Consider the following 22,071-nt stretch of genomic DNA (forward strand, 5'->3'; position numbering starts at 1 on the left):
AAAGTAGGCAATAACATTCAGACACATTTTTCCACTCAAAAGTTCTGACAAAAATTGATTTGGGGTAAAATTTTCAAAAGTGCCTCAGTGACCTGTGAGCCTAAGTCCTATTTTCAAAAGTGACTTAGAAGTCTAAATCTTATTGGCTTTTAATGGGACTTAGGTCCTAAATTCTTCAATCGCCTTTGAAAATGTTGCTCTTGTTTTGCAGATGAAATCACTACATAATATGAATTTGTTCCCTTAAGTGTACTAAAAAGTAGGGTCATTCCTTTTTGAAAATCAGTGACTGAACACAGCCATAACTTTTTCATTACTTGTTTTAATATATGCATGTTAACGCAGCAATAGCTTATTCTAAACACACACTATATTTGGACTGGAATTACAGTGGCTCTGCAACACATGTAGTGTTCTAAAGCCACAGTCCTGCAAGGTGCTGAGCATTCTTCTGAGGTGCCAAGTACCATCAACTCCCATAGAATCACTGGGAGATGAGCGTGCTAAGCACCTCACAAGAACAGACAGCACTATGTAGGTCTGAGCCTTAAGTGTGGATTCCAAACCAGTTCTGTGTTTCCAGATACACGGGGATCAAGTCCATTAGGGAGGCAGCATACTCCATCACTTGAACAGAATGGCGCTTCTGATTTCATTCACAGATTCATTAAGGCCATCTAGTGTGATTGCCTGCAAATCACATGCCATTACATTTCACCCAGTTACCCCTGTACTGAGCCAACATATCTCTCTCACATACACACACACACACACACAACACCCTGGCTAGCACAGGAATGGAACGGATGTGCTTCAAAGTCAGCCATATTTCTTGGCCAGAAGGACAACTTGGCCATACAAGAGACTTTCCAGGGGAATACTTAAAGAGAGAACATAAAGATGATAATCGGGCTTCTAAAAAACATGTGTCACATATGTAAATTAACTCTAAACTACCTGTTAATGTCAATCAAGCAAAAACAAAACCGCATGACACACTAATTTTGTGTAGGTTTTGGACATTGTGTTTCTACATGCCATACAATTTACTGGGGTAGAATGACTAGTCACAAAACAGTTCAATCCAAAATGGTTTCTTAGCCTTAATTAAACTGAATGTCCTTGGTTTTGCAGGTTTGAGTCAATTCCTTGTTACTTGAAGGTAGTTTATTTTCTTTGTGGTATACTATTTAGAACATTCAAAGCATGTTAAGTAAAATGAATGCATACACAGAGTCTACATAAATGTAAATTTATTCATAATCAAGAGCAGAATATTTTTCTATGGCATTTATCAAAGCAAATATCCTTATATAGTATTGCTATAAAATGAAGAGGGTATTTAAAACAAATAGGGACAATCTCATGTTTATATTCAGATGTTTTCTGTTGTTCTATTGAACCTAAAGTGTTCTATTTCGTCAAAAAACAAAAGAAACTACTGAACAAAAAACTACAATGAAAATATTAAGGTCTTTTCAAAGACTTAAAAATCAAACAAGAAAAAGCTTCTATTTTTTTCTGCACAAACTATTTATGTGTCACCCGAACATACTCCTTTGTTTATGAGGCTTTATGGTGAAAGGTAAGGCTCTCTTGGAGCAAGATCTGAACAGATGTGAAGCTTTAGGTGGCCAATTTCAAATATTCTGCTCTTGAAAGTCAATGGGACTTGTGCTCCTAAATCTCTTAGTTACTTTTGATCTTCCCTTTTATAAAATATGTACAATATTTTAGACAAAACCTGGTCATTAAACAAATGAAATAAATTCCCTGTAGCCCTGTATTGGATGCAAGATCATTGGTGATGTTGAGCATTTGTTATTTTTCCTCTTTCTGACTGCCTTTAGATCAAAAAAATAAAAAGGTTAAATAACATAGCCAAATGAGATATCTATGAATATGAGGTGTTAACAATAAACAGAGTGAATTTCACCATTTTTCTCTCCCATTGCAGGTCTTTAAAACTTACCGCTAGCTTTATGTGGTATTCAGTACCCGGGAAAAGCTGCTGGATAGTGTAATCCAGAAAAACCTCTGTGTTGTTATAGATTATGTTCCAATTTGTAAAATTTTGCTCACTATTGGCCATATACAATATATAGCAGTTCAGAATTCCATTTACTTCTACTGGTTCTTTCCATCTGGAAATAAAAGCAACACACCATTATATTCAATCGTGATTCATATTATAATTGAAATGTGGAGTTTTTTTTAAATGAGTTTGAACATATACTGTATTTGTACAACTGTAAAACGAAATCCATTTAAAAGTACTGAAAATGATCAAGCCACACATTAAAGCTGTCTTCTATGTAGCCGTCTGAAAGAGCAAGTACTTTTTTAAAGACTTCTTTAATGCAATATTTGTACTCAATAGATAAATGATTACAACAACACATGTAATGTAAGAGCTACAAAACTGTCATATCACCAGCACATTTTTCCTGCACTGAAGTTTGCACTGAGGCTATGCCCATATGTAGGTTATCCTGATTGCGTAAAGACAAAATGGAAATTAAGTTGGCAAGTGATAATCAAAGGTTCACAGAACCACTAAACTAATCACTTCTGTGCATTTAATCATAATAAATTTAATTTTATGTCACAAACCCTTTCCCTGATTGAACTCACTGGGATTCTTGCATAAACGGATACACCATTGTGCTGTCAGGAAAGAGAAAATCTGTACTTACTGTACATATATCGTTCTGGAATCCAAAGCAGTCAGGACTGGGGCATCTACGTGAGCTGGTGGCAGCTGTGCTGTACACAAGGTGACCTGGGAACTGTTTGTACAGCCAACAAGCGTGCATGCAGTGAGCAAGAACTGGTGTGGCGTAAAAACTGCTAAATCTATGAAAAAGGGAAATAAGAATTTACTTCAGACTGTACTTTTTTAAATCTTGTTTATATTTAGCTTAATAATGTATTGAATCCAAAAAAGATGGCCGTGGGGGAAATCTTCCCTTCCTAAATGTCTCAGATTTGGTATTTGTCTGTTCTGAATGTCAGGCCATTGCAAATCCTGACTAATAACATGATTGCAGAACTCAGTTTGTTTCTCATGGCCCCATTGCACAACGCAGCCACTAAGTACGCTGCAATATTCAGCACCAATACAAAGCAAATCAATCTGATATTTCTGAGATGATTAAATCACATCAAATTAATTATATATATTTAAGACACACACACAGACAGGTTGATTGATACAGCCGGATTATTTTTTTCCAAGAAATTGTTATCCATCACATCAATAAACATGATGATTCATCCTACACAACAATTCACTGTATGTGAAATGCACTCAAGAAAAGCATTGTTGTGACCATCATTAATTTATAAACTGGCATAGGCTCTACACATTGCATATTTCCCCTCAGCTTCATGAACAACGCATAGCTATAAAATGTACTTTTTCCAACCAAAACCAGTCTGATTAGTATAACAACAAAACAGTTGCTAAAGTTAGCTCTAAGGTAGAGTTGAACTGCTTTACAAACTCTCCCAGAGAAAACTTAGCTTCCTTGCTAATTAAATGTTATAAAGGTATTTCAGTTTTACACATCTGGCTATTGGAAGACAACTGGCTTTACTGACAATTCACATTTTGACAAGGAAAGCTCTATTAAAAGAATATTCAACAATTCTAAAGATAAATTCTGAAATTGTATTTATATTTTTTACATTAATAATTGTTTGTTTTACTCAGCAAGTCCTTCAATGAAGGGTGCAAAATTGAGACTTTGGGAATAGCATGATCCATATGAAAAAAAAATCATGTTTTATGTTAATGCATATTTTTTAACATCCCAGAAAATTTCTGAATTTTCTGCATGCAAGCCGTAACAAATACAAGTATTCCCAGAATGAATTAAACATATAACATGGAATAAACATAAAATAGCATTAAACTATTATTATTTTGTATATATTTGTACATGCAAGCTAAGTAAAAAACAATAAAAAATACTTCAGAAACAGAATGCTGTGGACCTGACTTTCCTCTAACTCTAGTTTTATACTTATGTAATTTCACTGGCTGCGCTGGAATTGTTCCTGACTTACATCAATGTGAGAGGAGATCCAAATCCTGTGTTTTTATTGCAAACTGAAAACCATCAGTTAAGCAGATATGATTCCCATTAAGCACAGGGCAAACTGCGAGTTTAAAAAAATAATAATTCAAAACTAAAGAAAAAAATCATCAAAAAATGTGTGCAACATTGTGACATGTTTAATCAACATAATGGAGCTGATTCTTCCAGGGTTAAGCAGCGTTTGAGTGAGAGAGGGAACTGCATTCCAGAGCAGGCTCTCAGACTGGCTCAGTAAGCAGAGAAAGCAAACTCCACATACTACACCAGCTGGATCACCATCATGAGCTCCTGCTTCCCTGATTCCCATATTTCCTGCTGCTACCATGACAGGAACAATACCAAATAAGGCTGTGGGCTGCAGGGAAGTGCCTGGGTTGTGACTCAGAGGAAAGTGACTTGTGACACACCAAATCCTGGGCTGAGAAACGGATGAGCAGCAGCAATTCAATTTAAAAAATAAGAAGTAAACATCTCAAGACAGCATAAGGACTTGACTTAGTTCACATCCCTGCCTCTCTAATCCGTCCAAGACTATCCTGGGGAGCCTCTCTCCATGGATTCTACAGAAAGCACAAAATCTCAGTGGTCTGGTGGGAGGCATATATCTCAGAGGAGTATGATTTTCTTGTGTAGATGTTGGGGATATTTTTTTTTGCCTGCTCCCCCCTTCCGCCCTCCACCATTTTAAGCAGCATTGTTCCTGGGGGAAATGCTTTATCAAAATGGTACACCATTAAATCTTCTGGGAGTAGGGTGGCCAGATAGCAAGTGTGAAAAATCGGGACGGGAGTGGGGGTAATAGGGGCCCATATTAAAAAAAGCCCCAAATATCGGGACTGTCCCTATAAAATCAGGACATCTGGTCACCCTATCTGGAAGGAAGTCCACGTCAAAAACGCTATGTTCCCAGTGCCTGATTTTTGGATTTTGAGCCTATGCAGGAGTATAATCAGGAGTTTTGTGCCATTATATGTACGGCCAGTAAATGTTTTCCTGTTTATTTCTGGAAATTGTTAAAAATGAATGATGAATGCTTGGTATGTTGCAGAATATTTCAAAATCCTGCATCGTATATGCATTTACCTTCTTGCTTATGCTTTCTGTTGAAACAGTCCTGTAAACTTTACTCATGCAATTAGTCCATTCATACTAATTAATGTTAATGAGACTAATTGTATGAGTAAGGGTTGCAGAATGGAAGAAGCATCTAAAATACAAAAGGGAAGTTTGATCATTAAAAATAAACACTCGTGCAGAAATGTTCTACTGCATGAATACATCTGGTCATCTCTTCTTCCTAAGTTAAATAGACATTCCTGGGATATGAGGTTCCCAAAAGTGCCCATTCAGGTTTGAAGAAGAAGGTACTTGTGAAAGAATTAAGAGATTGGGAGAAGAAAGGCGCATCTGTCTACCTACCTATGGCCTTATCTACACTGCCACTTTACAGCACTGCAACTTTCTTGCCCAGGGGTGTGAAAAAACACCCCTCTGAGCACTGCAAGTTTCAGCGCTGTAAAGTGGCAGTGTAGACAGTGCACCAGTGTCCCCATCCCTCGAGGAGGTAGTTCTTTTAGAGCACTGGGAGAGCTCTCTCTCAGCGCTGGTGCCGCGACTACACAGCCACGTTAAAGCTGCCGTGACAGAGCTTTAACTTTGCTAGTGAAGACACGCCCTATATGGGCACCCTATCACCATAAGTATCAGAGTGCCCGAAATGGAAGTAGTAAAAAAAGAGAAGCAGAAAGAAAAGAGGTGAAGAAAGGGTGAAATAGCAGGAAAGGAAAGAAATAGCGTGGTGAGGAATAGAACAGGAGCTAAGAGGGGAAAGATTCAATAAGAAGTGAGGTAGATGAATGTAGAGAAAGACAGATGCAACTACAGCCCAGCTGTGAGGTCCCCACTAGATTTTCACTCATTCCTTCTCATTGGCTCAGTGATTAATTAAGGAACTCAGGATTTTGCCCATAGAGAGGGCAAAAAGTAAGGAAAAGAATGGTAAAAAATATGGAAAGAAAGCAGAATAAGAAGAGAATTAAGGGCCTGACACAAAGCCTATGGAAGTCAATGGAAAGTTTCTCACTGACTTCACCAGGCTCTGGATCAGCCCAAAACAAAAAAGCATGGAATAGATAGGAACCAGGAGAAAAATCTGGGTTGAATTTATAGTAGTTCTGACTTGGAAAGCAACAAACTTAAAATTAAACTTAAAGCTGGCAAAATTACTGGCACCATCTGATTTGGCAATACTATAATCAACCAATTTAAGTGTTAGAATCATAGAATATTAGGGTTGGAAGAGACCTCAGGAGATCATCTAGTCCAATCTCTTGCTCAAAGCAGGACCAACACAAACTAAGTCATCCCAGCCAGCGCTTTATCAAGCCGGGCCTTAAAAACCTCTAAGGATGGAAATTCCACCACCTCCCTAGGTAACCCATTCCAGTGCTTCACCATCCTCCTAGTGAAATAGTGTTTCCTAATATCCAACCTAGACCTCCCCTACTGCAACTTGAGACCATTGCTTCTTGTTCTGTCATCTGCCACCACTAAAAACAGCCTAACTCCATCCTCTTTGGACCCCCCCTTCAGGTAGTTGAAAGCTGCTATCAAATCCCCCCACTCTTCTCTTCTGCAGACTAAACAAGCCCAGTTCCCTCAGCCTCTCCTCGTAAGTCATGTGCCCCAGCCCCCTAATCATTTTCATTGCCCTCTGCTGGACTCTCTCCAATTTGTCGACATCCCTTCTGTAGTGAGAGGACCAAAACTGGACACAATACTCCAGGTGTGGCCTCAGCAGTGCCGCAGAGAGGGGAATAATCACTTCCCTCGATCTGCTGGCAATGCTCCTACTAATGCAGCCCAATATGCCGTTGGCCTTCCTGGCAACAAGGGCACACTGCTGACTCATATCCAGCTTCTTGTCACTGTAACCCCAGGTCCTTTTCTGCAGAACTGCTGCTTAGCCAGTCAGTCCCCAGCCTGTAGCGGTGCATAAAATTCTTCCTTCCTAAGTGCAGGTCTCTGCACTTGTCCTTGTTGAACCTCATTAGATTTCTTTTGGCTCAATCCTCCAATTTGTCTAGATCACTCTGGACCCTATCCCTACTCTCCAGCATATTTACCTCTCCCCCCAGCTTAGTGTCATCTATGAAATTGCTGAGGGTGCAATTAATCCCATCATCCAGATCATTAATAAAGATGTTGAACAAAACCTGCCCCAGGACCGACCCCTGGGGCACTCCACTTGATGCTGGCTACCAACTAGACATTGAGCCGTTGATCACTACACTACATGGTTGATAATGGATCAATGGATTCGAACAACTGCAGGTACAAACATACATTTAAATGGTGGGGCCTCTAACATAATAAGGCCACTGTTTGTCAAGGCTCTCTAGTACAACATCTTGTTTTCCATTTGCTTGATTGCATTATTTGCATAAGATCAAATGTAGGCACTTGTGGACATGAAAAACAGATCACTCTGAGATGCATTAGAAATGGATCCACAAGCATTATCTGAAGATGTGTTACAAGGAAATGCATCCCAGTGCATGGAAACCTCACCAATTAATGTCAAACAAACTATAATTTACAATACAGGTCATGAATTATATGCTATTTTATGATTGATTTCAAGCTGTTGTTGGAAGAATTTCATTGATCTCAATTTACAAAATGAACCCAATAAGGAGGGAATGATTTTCTTTTAACTCTCAGCAGAAACAGAAGAATTTTTATGATGTTACTCACTCCCACATTAGGAAATTAAAGCTATTGCTTCTTCTGCTTTGGAGTTTATGTTCTTCACCTACGCTACAGTGTAATGACCTTGTGGTGATGTTTCACTCCATATTCTTTATGAAACTATGCTTATGATATGAATATGACATAACTGAGATATATTTTATGCAAGATGGCTCATGTGATATATCATTGGAAAAGTTATGATTTACTGAATGTGTTTATCCAATTTGTATGCCTGTAACATTTCTGTATCTGAAGTTAGGAATATTAACTATGTATCAGTATTTCAAATGTGTTACTTTGGGTGTCACCCCCAACCAGCTCTTGAGGTACAACAATGGAAAAGCCAGACAGGGCTAATGGGCCATTAGTAGAGACAATGGACTGTGAAAGTGCTTAGTCTTCCTGTGGACCCTGGAGATCGCTTACGAGCAATGGCTGCCACAGCCCTGCAGAGACATGGGTCCGAGTCACCCGGTACTGGATACCCCTCATCCCCTTTTGGAATGCCAGTGATTTTCCACTAGAAGACAAAGGGTTCCCGCCTTACACAAGAGCTATATAAGGCAGGGGAGTGACATCATCATGGTTCTCCTCTGCCTCCCCACCCAAAGAGACACTGAAAAAACACCTGGAAGGAAGAACTGAACTGAGGAGAGAAGGGTTGAATGCAGCCTGGAAGGGCATCTAGCTTGTGAGTAATAGTACCTGAGATCTCAAGAGGGAGACCAGTGCAGCTGCCTTTACAGAAAGTCTTGAATCTGCCTGCAACAATATCTTGGGTGAGAAATACTATTTGTAACCAATTTCTTTAGTGAAACTAGCTTAATTTGTGTGTTTGGTTTCATTTGCTTAGGAATCTGCTTTGTTCTGTCTGTTACCTCTTATATTCAATTAAAATCCACCTTTAGTAATTAATAAACTTATTTTTTGTTTATAATAAAACCCAGTTTATGCAATTTCTAACTAGGGAGGCAAGAAGTGTGCACATCTCTCTTCACATTGAGGTAGAGGGCAAATTTTTATGAGCTTGCGCTGTGCAGATTTTTCTATACAGCACAAGACAGTATTATTTTGGGTTTATCCAAAAAGGGGGTGTGCACGTGAGTGCTGTGGGTGTCCTCTCACACAGAGCTGACTTCAGTCTGTGTCTGCAGCGGGGTGTGGCCCTACCTGTGTGTGTGCTGAAAGAGCCCAGAGATTCTAATTCAACAAAGCAGGGAGAAAGAACTGAGGCTGATTGAGCAGGGGAGGCTCAGTGAAATCCCAGTACATCAGGTGGCACCCAGAAGGGGAGTCCAACCCGTCACACTTGTATTGTTTTAAAATAATGACAAATGCTCATTGTGACAGAAAGCATAGAATCATAGAATATCAGGGTGGGAAAGGACCTCAGGAGGTCATCTAGTCCAGCCTCCTACTCAAAGCAGGACTAACCCTCAGACAGATTTTTGCCCCAGATTCCTAAATGGCCCCCTCAAGGATTGAACTCCTAATGCTGGGTTTAGCAGGCCAATGATCAAACCACTGAGCTATCCCTCCCCGAGCATCAATGTATTCACACCCTACACACTATAGTAATACTCTTTGTACAAAATATGCCTTTTGAGGTATCATTGGAAACTAATAACTTGCTGGTCAATATCATGGTGAAATGGATGCAGCAACACTATATGTAAAGTTATGAAATCCCCCTGTATGATGTTCTTAGCACATGTTCCAAACCACACAGCCCTGTCCAGGCAGAAGCATCTTGCAGAAGAAATATAGGTTTAGTTTAACTCAATTTACTTATAAATAGTAAACAGGGTCCTTGACATGGCAGGGAGAAGAGATGGCAGGAGTTAAAGCAAATTTGTATTTCAGCAAACACAGGTGAGAAGAAAGAACACTACCACCAGCAGACTCCATGTTGCCTTTTTTTACTGTTTGCATAAACTTTCCTTTGCGGGGTAACCCTCAGAAAAATGCACTTCAAAGGTTAACTTGACTACACAAGAAAGGGGCAGAAGCTCCCAGCATTCTCTCTCTCTCTCTCTCTCGTACCTAAGACAACAAAGGAACCAGCCCTTTGAATTTGGGGGGATATTCTGATCTGACAATTTTGTCAGCCATGTTGCTGGAAACATGTGGTAAGGATTTTACCTTGAATCAAGTCTAGCTTATTAAGTTTTAAGATACTAGAAAGTGTTTTATCTTTATTTCTCTTGTAATCATTTCTGACTAATACCTTGACACTTGAATTCATTTCAAATCTTATTTTCTTTTGTTAATAAACTTGTTCTATTTTTTAACCTAAACAAATGCAGTGTTTAAGCTGAATTGTTTGGTAACTCCAGGTAAAGTAGAAAACTGTTGAACATTGACCCTTTACAGAGCCAAAGGAACTTTAATATCTGAACTGTCCATGAGAGGACTGGCCAGTGCAGAACACACGTTTTTGGGAAAATTTGGGCCTGAGAGTGTGTTGGGGTCACCAGGATGTCACCGTCATGCTGGTAGGCTGTTTGTGAGTGGCCCAAGCGGGGAGCTACATCGGCAAAACATTGTGAGGCACTCAAAGTTGCAGGGCAGACATTGACACCACCCCTCACGGGTCTGGATTGCAGCCTGGAATGTAACACTCATTATTATGCTTTCCCAATGAAAACTCTCTCTCTTGTACTACTTGTCAACACAAAATAAACTAAAAGGTTCTAGTGGCAATAGGAAATCCAAATGCAGGACCAGAACTCAGTACCAGATTCCTGTGCTGCCAAGGACAAGAAGTGGATTACCTAGTATCACTTTCTTGTGTTTCTCCTCCCTTTGCTGGCAAATAAGTAACTTAGATAGGCCCAGATTGTCAGAAAAATGACTATGTAGGAACACCTCTTACATAACAAACTAACCCATGTGCGTATTCTAAGTCAATTATACACTTTTATGACAAAATTGTTATTTTAACTCTCTTTTACCTTTGTATGACTGAAGAGCCAATACAGTGAGATGGATTCTTTTCTGGCTCACATATTCTCAGAATTGTTAACTACAGTGGATAACATTAAAATTGACATTTAGCACACCACTGTACTATTACACAGTGGTATTTGTGGTACTCCTAACACGTACTTAATACCTTAAATATCATAGTAAATCTAACTACAGTGATTACTAAATGTCTTATTTTTATTAACCACCAATGTAAATTCTGATAGCAGAATCAATGCATTATGCCGAAAGTATACAGAATGACCCTCAGTTTGCAGGGTCAATAAAACCTCTATCACTTTACTTTTAAACTAATCCAATTTAACGTGTAGTAATTGAAAGATAATATGCAACACAACAATGACACTATAGACAGTCACTTTTCAGTACATTTAGAAATAATACAATGGCAACGGATGCAATATTAGTTGTTACCTAGTATTGAAGAATGAAAGCTGTGGTTGGCAATACACTTTGCTATCAACTCTGAAGGTCACATTATCTCCCCCCCCCCCACACACACACACAAACACCCGTGTTTGCCAGCAGTTGTGAAAATCAGAATTTGCATGGATGAGATGCAGGAGAGATTTGGTTGCAAAGTGACTTGTATAAAGGAACCCCAGAGTTATTCTCAGAAAAATAATTGAGACAAAAGTCATCCCATTACTACTTTCAGAAATAAATAAAACATAAAAACTAATATTTTGTTAGCAGCACAACTAAGCTAACCATGCTAAGAGAGTACAAAGGTGGAAAAACTTTTAAATAATTACAAATCAAGTTGTATATGTAACTACTTCATCTTATTACTGTTACCCTCATCCTTGCTCCTCCTTTTTTCCCCCTTCTGTTTCTTACATTTACTTGTTTCATCTTTTATCAAAAAAAGATTGTAAACTCATCAGACTAGGAACCACATCACCTACCACACTGGAGCTCCAATCGTGGTAGGGCATTTATGCCTTAGCACAATACAAAAATAAAAAAATAAGGGAATGCTTAAAAAGAAATGTATGCAGTGTTGTAGCCATGTTGGTCCCAGGATTTGAGCGAGACAAAGTCGACCTGAAGAAGAAGTCTTTGTAAGTTCAAAAACTTCTCTCTCTCACCAACAGAAGTTGGTCCAATAAAAGATGTTACCTCATCCACCTTGTCCCCTAAAAAGAGATGTATCACAAGTGTATTATCTGTCTCTGCCCCTTGGGTATCAATGACAGCTCTTCCCCTTCCCGCATATTCCTAAAAATGCAACAAAGCTCATTAATTACCTGCAAAAGTCATAGTATGGTAACTGTTTTCAGGATTTATAGAGCACCAATCACCATATTATTTACACACTGAGGCCCAGTTATTGGGCCTAGATGAGCGGTGATTGGTACACCATCTGACTGCAAATTATGGTCCCTACCACAATTAAAAAGCAACAGAGGGTCCTGTGGCACCTTTAAGACAAACAGAAGTATTGGGAGCATAAGCTTTCGTGGGTTGGTCTTTGTCTGAGGGGTTGGAGCAGATGTGGTTGTCTCAGCACTTGGCTGTAGACGATGGATCGTGTGGTGTGTCTGGGGTGGAAGCTGGAGGCATGAAGGTAGGCGTAGCGGTCAGTGGGTTTTCAGTAAAGGGTGGTGTTAACGCGGCCATCGCTTATTTGTACTGTGGTGTCTGGAAGTGGACCTCCCGTGTAGATTGGTCCAGGCTGAGGTTGATGGTGGGGTGGAAGCTGTTGAAATCATGGTGGAATTCTTCCAGGGTCTCCTTCCCATGGGTCCCATGAAGATGTCATCAATGTAGCGTAGGTAGAGAAGGGGCGTGAGTGGATGAGAGCTGAGGAAGCGTTGTTCCAGGTCAGCCATAAAAATGTTGGCATATTATAGGGCCATGCGGGTGCCCATTGTGATGCCACTGGTCTGGAGGTATATATTATCACCAAATTTGAAAGGGATACTGTTCCTGACAGCTTGTATTCCTCAGTGGGATCTGATAAAGAGGCTGATAAAGGAGGTGCTGTTGTCATCATGAACAGGTCTGACTACCAGAAGGAGGCTGCCAGACAACTCTCCAATACCAAATTCTACAGGCCACTTTCCTCAGATCCCACTGAGGAATACACTAAGAAACTGCACCATCTACTCAGGACACTCCCTACACTAACACAGGAACAAATCAACATACCTTTAGAGCCCCAACCGGGGTTATTCTATCTACTACCCAAGATCCACAAACCTGGAAATCCTGGACGCCCCATCATCTCGGGAATTGGCACTCTCACTGAAGGACTGTCTGGATATGTGGACTCCCTACTCAGACCCTACGCCACCAGCACTCCCAGCTATCTCCGTGACACCACTGATTTCCTGAGAAAACTACAATGCATTGGTGACCTCTCAGAAAACACCATCCTAGCCACCATGGATGTAGAGGCTCTCTACACAAACATCCCACATACATGGGGATGGAATACAAGCTGTCAGGAACAGTATCCCTGATGATGATACAGCACAACTTGTTGCTGAGCTCTGTGACTTTATCCTCATGCACAATTATTTCAAATTTGGTGACAATATATACCTCCAGACCAGTGGCACCGCTATGGGCACCCACATGGCCCCACAATATGCCAACATTTTTATGGCTGACCTGGAACAATGCTTCCTCAGCTCTCGTCCACTCATGCCCCTTCTCTACCTACGCTACATTGATGACATCTTCATCACCGGGTCATTCACCTGCATGTCCACCAATCATTCCACCATGATTTCAACAGCTTCCACCCCACCATCAACCTCAGCCTGGACCAATCTACACGGGAGGTCCACTTCCACCCCGGACACACCACACGATCCATCGTCTACAGCCAAGCGCTGAGGTACAACCGCATCTGCTCCAACCCCTCAGACAGAGACCAACACCTACAAGATCTTCACTAAGCATTCTCAAAACTACGATACCCACACAAGGAAATAAAGAAACAAATCAACAGAGCCAGACATGTACCCAGAAACCTCCTGCTACAAGATAGGCCCAAAAAAGAAACCAACAGAACTCCACTGGCCATCACCTACAGTCCTCAGCTTAAACCTCTCCAACGCATCATCAGTGATCTACAACCCATCCTGGACAATGATCCCTCACTTTCACAGACCTTGGGAGGCAGGCCAGTCCTCGCCCACAGACAACCTGCCAACCTTAAGCATATTTTCACCAGCAACCACACACCGCACCATAACAACTCTAACTCAGGAACCAACCCATGCAATAAACCTCGATGCCAACTCTGCCCACATATCTACACCAGCAACACCATCACAGGACCAAAACAGATCAGCTACAACATCACCGGGTCATTCACCTGCATGTCCACCAACGTTATATATGCCAACATTATATATGGCAATATACAAAAACCTATAGGAGAACACTTCAACCTCCCTGGCCACACAATAGCAGATGTAAAGGTAGCCATCTTACAGTAAAAAAACTTCAGGACCAGACTCCAAAGAGAAACTGCTGAGCTCCAGTTCATTTGCAAATTTGACACCATCAGATCAGGATTAAACAAAGACTGTGAATGGCTATCCAACTAGAGAAGCAGTTTCTCCTCCTTTGGTGTTCACACCTCAGCTGCTAGCAGAGCACCTCACCCTCCCTGATTGAACTAACCGCGTTATCTCCATACTGATTTATACCTGCCTCTGGAAATTTCCATTACTTGCATCTGAAGAAGTGAGGTTCTTACCCACAAAAGCTCCCAATACTTCTGTTAGTCTTAAAGATGCCACAGGACCCTCTGTTGCTTTTTACAGATTCAGACTAACATGGCTACCCTTCTGATACTTGATACCACAATTAAGAGCAGAATCCTGGCTGTCTATGAACGTAAGGACCTATTACAGTAACTAGGGATCACCAAATTACAAGGGCACTCTGGCCACACCCACTTTTCCTCAGCTATGTCCGTTATGAAGTGGGACAGGGTTGTGCCATAGAAATCTTCAGAGGCTGGTTAAGCTGGTTTTATGGCCACTTTGCCAGAAAGGTACAAATGGCCAGAGCAAGACTGAGATCTGTATCTAGGTGCTAGGATAGCAACTCTTCCTCCCCAAAAGCTCTCACTGAAATGAAATAAATTAACCTTAAATAAGGGGTCCTCTTACCATGTTTTGATCTGTAGTGACTTCAAAGCATTGATTTAGTACTCTCATGTGGGTAGTAACTAGACTGCATTCACCTAGTTTGCTCTAGATTACATTATTATAAGGTATGTGTACAATGGGTTGAAAAAACATACTCAAAGAGTAGTTATCAATGGTTCATTGACAGGATAGGTGGACATATCTAGTGAGGTCCTGCAGAGGTCTGTCCTTGGTCCAAGTATGATTGAATATTTTCATACAAGTTGCTATGTTTTCATAGCAGAGGCATACTGCTTCTTTCCTCCTTAACCTGTTCAAACCAAAGGAGTATTTTTCTCTTCCCGAAGGCATCATGGGAGTTGTAGTCTCTAAGGCTAGATCGCAGCACACAGGCTTTTCCTTGGAACACTCCCCAAAAAAGTTCAGAGGCCCCTCTAGTAAAGGGTGCCTACACTTAGTTTGTGCTGTTGTGATTTTTAAAAGGAAGATGAAAAAAAGGAGGCTACTTACCTTATAGTAACTGGAGGTTCTTCGAGATGTGAGGTCCCTATCTGTATTGCACTGTGGGTTACACCCATGCCCTATGTGTCTGAGTTGGAGAATTTTGAAAGCCATGTCCTTTGGCCTGTGCATGAGTCCTTGCTCTCCTCATGCTTCCAGCGGAGGCGCTAAAGGGCTGGATGGGCCAACCACCACTGCAGTTCCTTCTCTATTGCAAATCCAAGTGTGGTCCCAAAGCAGTGGGGAAGGAGGCTAGGTAGTGGAATACAGATAAGGAGCACACATCTTGAAGAATCACCAGTTACTATAAGATAAGTAACCTCCTCTTCTTCTTCAAGTACTGGTCCCTATGTGTATTCTACTGACAAGCAGTGGTCAAGAAAGAGGAGGGTGCAAAGATGCAGGTGGCAGAGCTGTTTGAAGGACCCCTGTCCCAAAGGATGCCTCAGCAGCAAAATCCTGTACTAGAGCATACTATCTCACAAACATATCAATGAAAGTCCACATAGCTGCTTTACAAATGTCAACCAGAGGCACTCGTTGAAGTGCTATAGATATCACTTCTGCTCTTGTAGAATTAGCCCTCACCACCTGTGGGGGAGGAAGATAAGCATAACCAGAGATCAACTTACAGATCCTCTGAGATGAGACAGCTTGACTTCGGACTCTTCCTGCTATAGTGATAAACTATAAACTGGGAGACTTTTCTAATCAATTTTGTCCTTTGTAGGTAAAAGGCAAAAGCATGTCGTACATTGAGGGAATGAAGCTTCCTCTCCTCCACAGATGCATACTGTTTCAGAAAGAACATAGTTAAGTGGATTGTCTGGTTGATGTGAAACTCCGAACCCACCTTTGGAATGAATTTCAGATGTAGCCGTAAAGAGAGTTTGGCCTTATGGAATACAGGATCTGCCATTAGGACTCCCAACTCTGGCTGAAGGGATAGCCACAAGGAATTCAACTTTCATCCATGTGAGACATGGAACATATAGCAATTGGCTCTAAAGGAGGCTTAATGAGAGCTGACAGCACCCAAGATTCAAGTCCCAAAGAGGGGTAGGCTTCCTTACTGGTGGAAAGGTTCTGATTAGGCCCCTTAAGAATCTGAGAATCAACAGGTGAGTGAAAATTGAATACCCATCTGCTGGTGGATGACATGCCCTGATTGCTGCCAGACAGACTTGTACAGAGCTGAGAGAAAAGCCTGCCGCTATGAGAGAGAGAAGATAGCCCAAAATGAAGGAAATATCTGTTTACTTGGGAGATAGGCACTTCTGATGTGCCCAAAGAAAGAAACGCTTCCACTTAGCTGAACAGGATTTCCCAGGGGAACTCTTTCTACTGTTATTAAGGATGGTTTGTACGGCTTCTGAGCAGGAAAGTTCCAGTGTTGATGCCCATCTAAAAACCAAGTCATGAGATGAAATGTCTCAGAATTGGGATCCTGCCCCTCTCCTAGTCAAGAGATCAGGAAACAATTGGATGTGATCGGAGGGCAGAATGATGGCTATAGGAGGTTCAGGAACTAAACCTGTCTGGGCCAATAGGGAGCAATGAAGATCATGCACTGTCTTGATGAATTGTCCCAAGACGCAAGGTAGGCATGGTAAAGGAGGAAAGCATAGCTCAAATGACCCAACTAGGGAAGGAGAACATTGCCCTGAAGGTATAGTCCTAGAGCATCTCTGGAGCAATGTGTGTTGCATTTCTTTTTCATTTGGGAGGTGAACAGATCCCAGTTGGGAGTCCCCCACTGAGTGAAAATGTTGTTTACTATTGAATCATGCAATTTCCACTCATGATTGATGGCAAAATGTCTGCTGAGGGCATCTGCTAGCACATTTTGCGTCCCTGGAAGGTAAGCTGCCAGCAATGTGATTTGATTCTTGTACGGCTGGCTTGACATGAGTTATTAGGCATGGGTGAGGCCTCATTTCTTGGAAGCCAGGATTAAGGCGGTAAATGGAGCAGCAGTCTGGAAACAGAATGTTTGTGCTAACCAAAATAGGAAAATGGATCAGTAAGCTAAGAGGCAAAATGTCTGTACTAGCTAAATTAAGGGGGAATACTCAGGAACCCTATATCGGGGGCTTGGACATCCAGGCTGCCTAGGTTTGGAGTATTTGAATTCTGGCTCCCTCCTTCTGTGGTCAAGGTGCCTCAGTCTTTAAGGCAAGAGAATAGGGAGATCTGGGCCCACCCAGTCCACCAGGTCCCAGCCCAAAGTAGGGGACCTCTCAGCAGGGAGTCGACATCCATTGCCCAGGGCCACTTCCTACTGCTGTTTCTACAGTTTGGAGCCTGGCCCCTATAGTCAAGTTCCTCTGGTGGCTTATCTCTAGTAGCACCCCCTAGTCAACCTGTTGCGGTCCTCCAGGTGGGGCAGCCATAAGTCTGGTGGGGTCGGAACCCCACAATGTCTCTGAGCTTCAGTCACCCAGGTTCCTCTTAGGCTGGGTGCTCCTACGCCTCTTTCTCAGTCTCCTTTGGCCAGGAAGACAGTGCTTGGTTCCTGGTGGCTGCCTTGGCTGGCAGGCTAGTGATCCTTCCCCTCAGTTGGGATGTAGCTAGCTCCAGCATCTTCACCAATGAGCCCCGAACTGAGCCAGGCTCCCTCCTTTTCTCTCCCCTTCAGGCCAGACATTGGCTGCTGGTATAACAGGGTAGGGCTAGCTGGGCCCACAGGCTCTCTTTAACCCCTTCTGTGCTGGTGGGTGGGTTCTCTTCTTCACCACAGACTCATTTACAATGGACAAAACAACAATGAACAAGATAAGCCTGGAACATAAAATAAGGTAAAAAGTAAGATGTACATGGACAATGTGTGGATAAAGCATGTTGTACAGGGATTGGTTTCTGCAAAGTAACCAAGTCAATCCCTACATTTGTGATGAAATGTATCGTAAATGCAATGTAATGTGTAAATGTATATAAAGGAAGAGGTTTTCTGTGTAACTTTGGAGCTGTGGCATGCCTTATACTCATCCCCTATGCTTGAGCCTGATCAACTCAGCATAGCTTTGCTGTATGTCAGATAAAGGAACCTGTGGAATGAGACTGAAGTCAAACTGAGTTTTTGGGGAACTAAGTGGAAGAGGTCTCAGGGGAATGCCAACTCTTCTCCTCCCTGTTTGTTGATGTAAAAGATGGATGTCATATTGTCTGACATTATGAGGACATGGAGGGACTCAATGAATTGCAGAAAGATTTTACAAGCTTTCCGAACTATCCAGAGTTCCCGAATGTTGATGTCCATCCTGGCCTCTTGAGGTGTTCAAGTGCCCTGGGCCATACGGCTGTCTATATGTGCTTCCCAGCCTAAGAAAGAGTGTCTGTAACAATCATCTTGTCTGGTGAGGATAGCAGGAATGGGAATCCCCCACACACCCGATGAGGATCCTGCCATGACATTAGAGAAGCTGTTACTTTGGAATAAATGGTATTCATGTTGTGTTTGGTTGGTGAATACACAATGAGGAGCCACATCTGAAGTCACCATAGGCAAAGTCCGGTGAATCCAGTAACATAAGCGCATGAAGCTATGCACTCCAGAAGGGGCAGGGGGAATTCTGATTGAAACTAAAGGGTTGCATACAACCTGGCCTATCAGGTCACTCAAAACCTGTCCTCTGGCAGATAATCTCTCACCATGACTGAATCTAGAGTGGTCCCTATTAAGTCTATAGTCTGTGTTGGAGTGAGTACAGATTTTTCCCAGCTGATTGACTCCTAGAGAAGAAAGTAGTTGAAGCATCAGTGAGGTTGTCTCATGGGCTTTCTGACATGTCCTGGCAATGAGAAATCAATCGTTGAGTTTGGGGGAAATGGTGAAGCTGTTCCATCTGAAATGAGCTACTACTACTTGATAAAAACTCTGAGGGCAGTGGCAAGGCCAAATGGGAGCACTCTGTATTGGTACTTTTCGGGGCCCATCAGGAATCTGAGAAAACGTCTGTGTGTGGGGTGAATATCCAAGTGAAAATAAGCACCCTTCATATCAAGAGCTTTAAACAATGCCTTTTTTCAGGAAAGGAATTGTTGATGCCAGAGTGACCATGAGAAACTTCAGTTTGTGAATAAATTGGTTGAGGTTGGGAAGATTGTTTCTTTTTGAGGATTGGGAAGTAAGTAGAGGTAAAAATCTCTCTCTTAGAACATCTACCTATCCAGCACCATTGCTCCTTGCTGGAGGATGGATTCCACTTCCTGACTGAGAATCTCCTGGTGAGAATTGTCCCTGAAGAGGGACGGGGATGGGGGTTTTGGAGGAAGTAGGGAAGTAAACTCAATCGTATAGACAGACTGGATGACATATAATATTCACTTGTCTGTTATGGCACTCCAGTTGTGGTAACAGAAATGCTAAATGACCCGCAAGTGGTATGTGGGGATTGGGTAGTGGTGGTATCATTAATGGTTTGCAGCTTATGAACTCCTGTCACAAATATCTTTTCACTAGGGGTTGGGGTTGAGATGATGCTGAAGATCTAGTGGGTGCAGAGAAGTGAGACTTTTGTATTCTCTGTCTCTTACAATGAGGATCATAAGATTGCTGGTGATAAAATTATTGAGACAATTGTCTAGGCCTCTAAGGCTGCCAGTGATATTACCTTTTGGGAGCAGGGGGGCCCTAGAGGTCTTTAAAGTGTGTAGGGACTCATCAGTCTTTTGATTGAAAAGGTGGGCTTCATCAAAGGGCAAGTCCTCTGTAGTGTTTTGGACCTCCCTGAGAAATCCTGAGGCATGTAACCATGACTTACAGTGCATTCTGATGGCCATTGCCATCAACCCTAGATGATGTTTCTGCTACTTCAACTGTTGATTGATGTTCAGTTCTGGCCATGTGTTTATCAGTAAGAGCCTGGAAGTGAGCTCTGTCTTGCTGTGGTAGCTTGTCTACAAAGTCTGTGAATTTTGAATAGTTGAGATAGTTAATTTTTTGAAACTGAAGGCTAGTACATGTGAATGCCTTTCTTCCCAATAAATCTAGATGGTTAGCCTCCTTGTTGGAAGGCGTAGAATCTCATGGATACAGCTAGGAGAAGAGCAGCAGATATTACACCTCACTACAACGTGTGCCTCCCCGAGACAGTACAAGCAGTGCAGATGGTTGTCATTGACTGAGAAGGAACAGGGGCAGGATACACAATTCTTGAAGCCCAGAGTTCTAGGCATAATCAGATGCACATAATGGAATACTGGTGGGGAGGGGTTCCCCAGAACAAAGAAACTATTCAACTATAAAAACATTACTAAAAGGTATTAAAACTATTAATGGTTCACATTAGCACTAATTATCAGATAGGTAGCTGTGTTAGTCTGTATCCACAAAAACAACGAGGAGTCCGGTAGCACCTTAAAGACTAACACATTTCTTAGGGCATAAGCTTTCGTGGGTAAAATCTCACTTCTTCAGATACCTGGAGTGAAAATTACAAGAAACAGGAATAAATATATATTGGCACATGAAGAGAAGGGAGTTACCTTACAAGTGGAGAACCAATGTTGAAGGCCAATTTAATCAGGGTGTATGTGGTACACTCCCAATAATTGATGAGGAGGTCTCAATACCAAGAGAGGGAAAATTGCTTTTGTAGTGAGCCAACCATTCCCAGTCCCTATTCAAGCCCAAATTGATGGTGTTAAGTTTGCAAATGAATCTCCAGTCACAGATTTAAAAGTAGCCATTCTTAAAAAAAAAAAAAAAAAAAACCTTCAAAAACAGACTTCAAAGAGAAACTGCTGAACTACAATTCATTTGCAAACTTAACACCATCAATTTGGGCTTGAATAGGGACTAGAAGTGGCTGGTTCACTACAAAAACAATTTCCCCAAATAAATCTATTAGTCTTTAAGGTGCCACCGGACTCCTCATTTTTATTAGCACTAATGACACTGTGTTGGGGGCTCTCTCACAGATAATAGATGAATTCAGGGAACTCAGAAGTCTGTTGAAAAAAGAAGAATGTCCAAGCAATCTTTTTTGTAATCCCACCTACCCTGTGACCAAAGGAAGACAGAAGGCAGAAGATTCTGGAAGTGAATTGCTAGTAAGTGGTGGAGGATAGAGGGCTTTGGCTTTGTGGAACATTGGTCCACATTCTATAAGGAGAGGTGTCTGTACAATTTGTATGGCCTGCACCTCAGTAGGAGGAGGACCAATCTTGTCAGGGACAGGCTGGCTAAAGTAGTCAGGAGAGGGTTAAACTAATAACAAAAGGGAAGGGCAAAAAGAGGGACATTATGAGCACTCAGCACAGAATCAAAATGTTAAGAACTTAATCAAAGAACCAAAGACATGAAGAGGAGAACTTGTTTAACTGCCTATAGGCCAATGCTAGGAGCATGGGTAACAAACAAGAGGAATTGGTTATTTCTGAGCATAATCTCAATCTACTTGATATTACTGAAACCTGGTGGGATGATTCTCACCACTGGAATGTTAAAATCAATGGGTTATAACCTATTTAGGAAGGATAGGGTGGGCAAAGGGGGAGGGAAGTGGCTTTCTATGTCAAAAATACCATTACTTGATTCTGAGTCATTGATAACTCAGATGATAACTAGACTGTTTATAGATCAATGTCCTAACAGATAAAACACAAGA

General features: G+C 41.6%; 1 protein-coding gene across 1 annotated transcript in view; it reads right to left on the minus strand.

The window, feature by feature from the left end:
• The window catches only part of USH2A (usherin), a 548,586-nt gene that overhangs the window by 251,968 nt on the left and 274,547 nt on the right, over positions 1 to 22,071 (minus strand). Inside the window, exons 32-33 of the mRNA XM_034764482.1 lie at positions 2,697 to 2,856; positions 1,973 to 2,144 (exon numbers count right to left, since the gene is read on the minus strand). Of these exons, the coding sequence (XP_034620373.1) occupies positions 1,973 to 2,144; positions 2,697 to 2,856 (332 nt within the window). The remainder of the gene's footprint in view (positions 1 to 1,972; positions 2,145 to 2,696; positions 2,857 to 22,071) is intronic.

Source organism: Trachemys scripta, chromosome 3 (assembly GCF_013100865.1).
Source record: "Trachemys scripta elegans isolate TJP31775 chromosome 3, CAS_Tse_1.0, whole genome shotgun sequence".
NCBI lineage: Eukaryota > Metazoa > Chordata > Testudines > Emydidae > Trachemys > Trachemys scripta.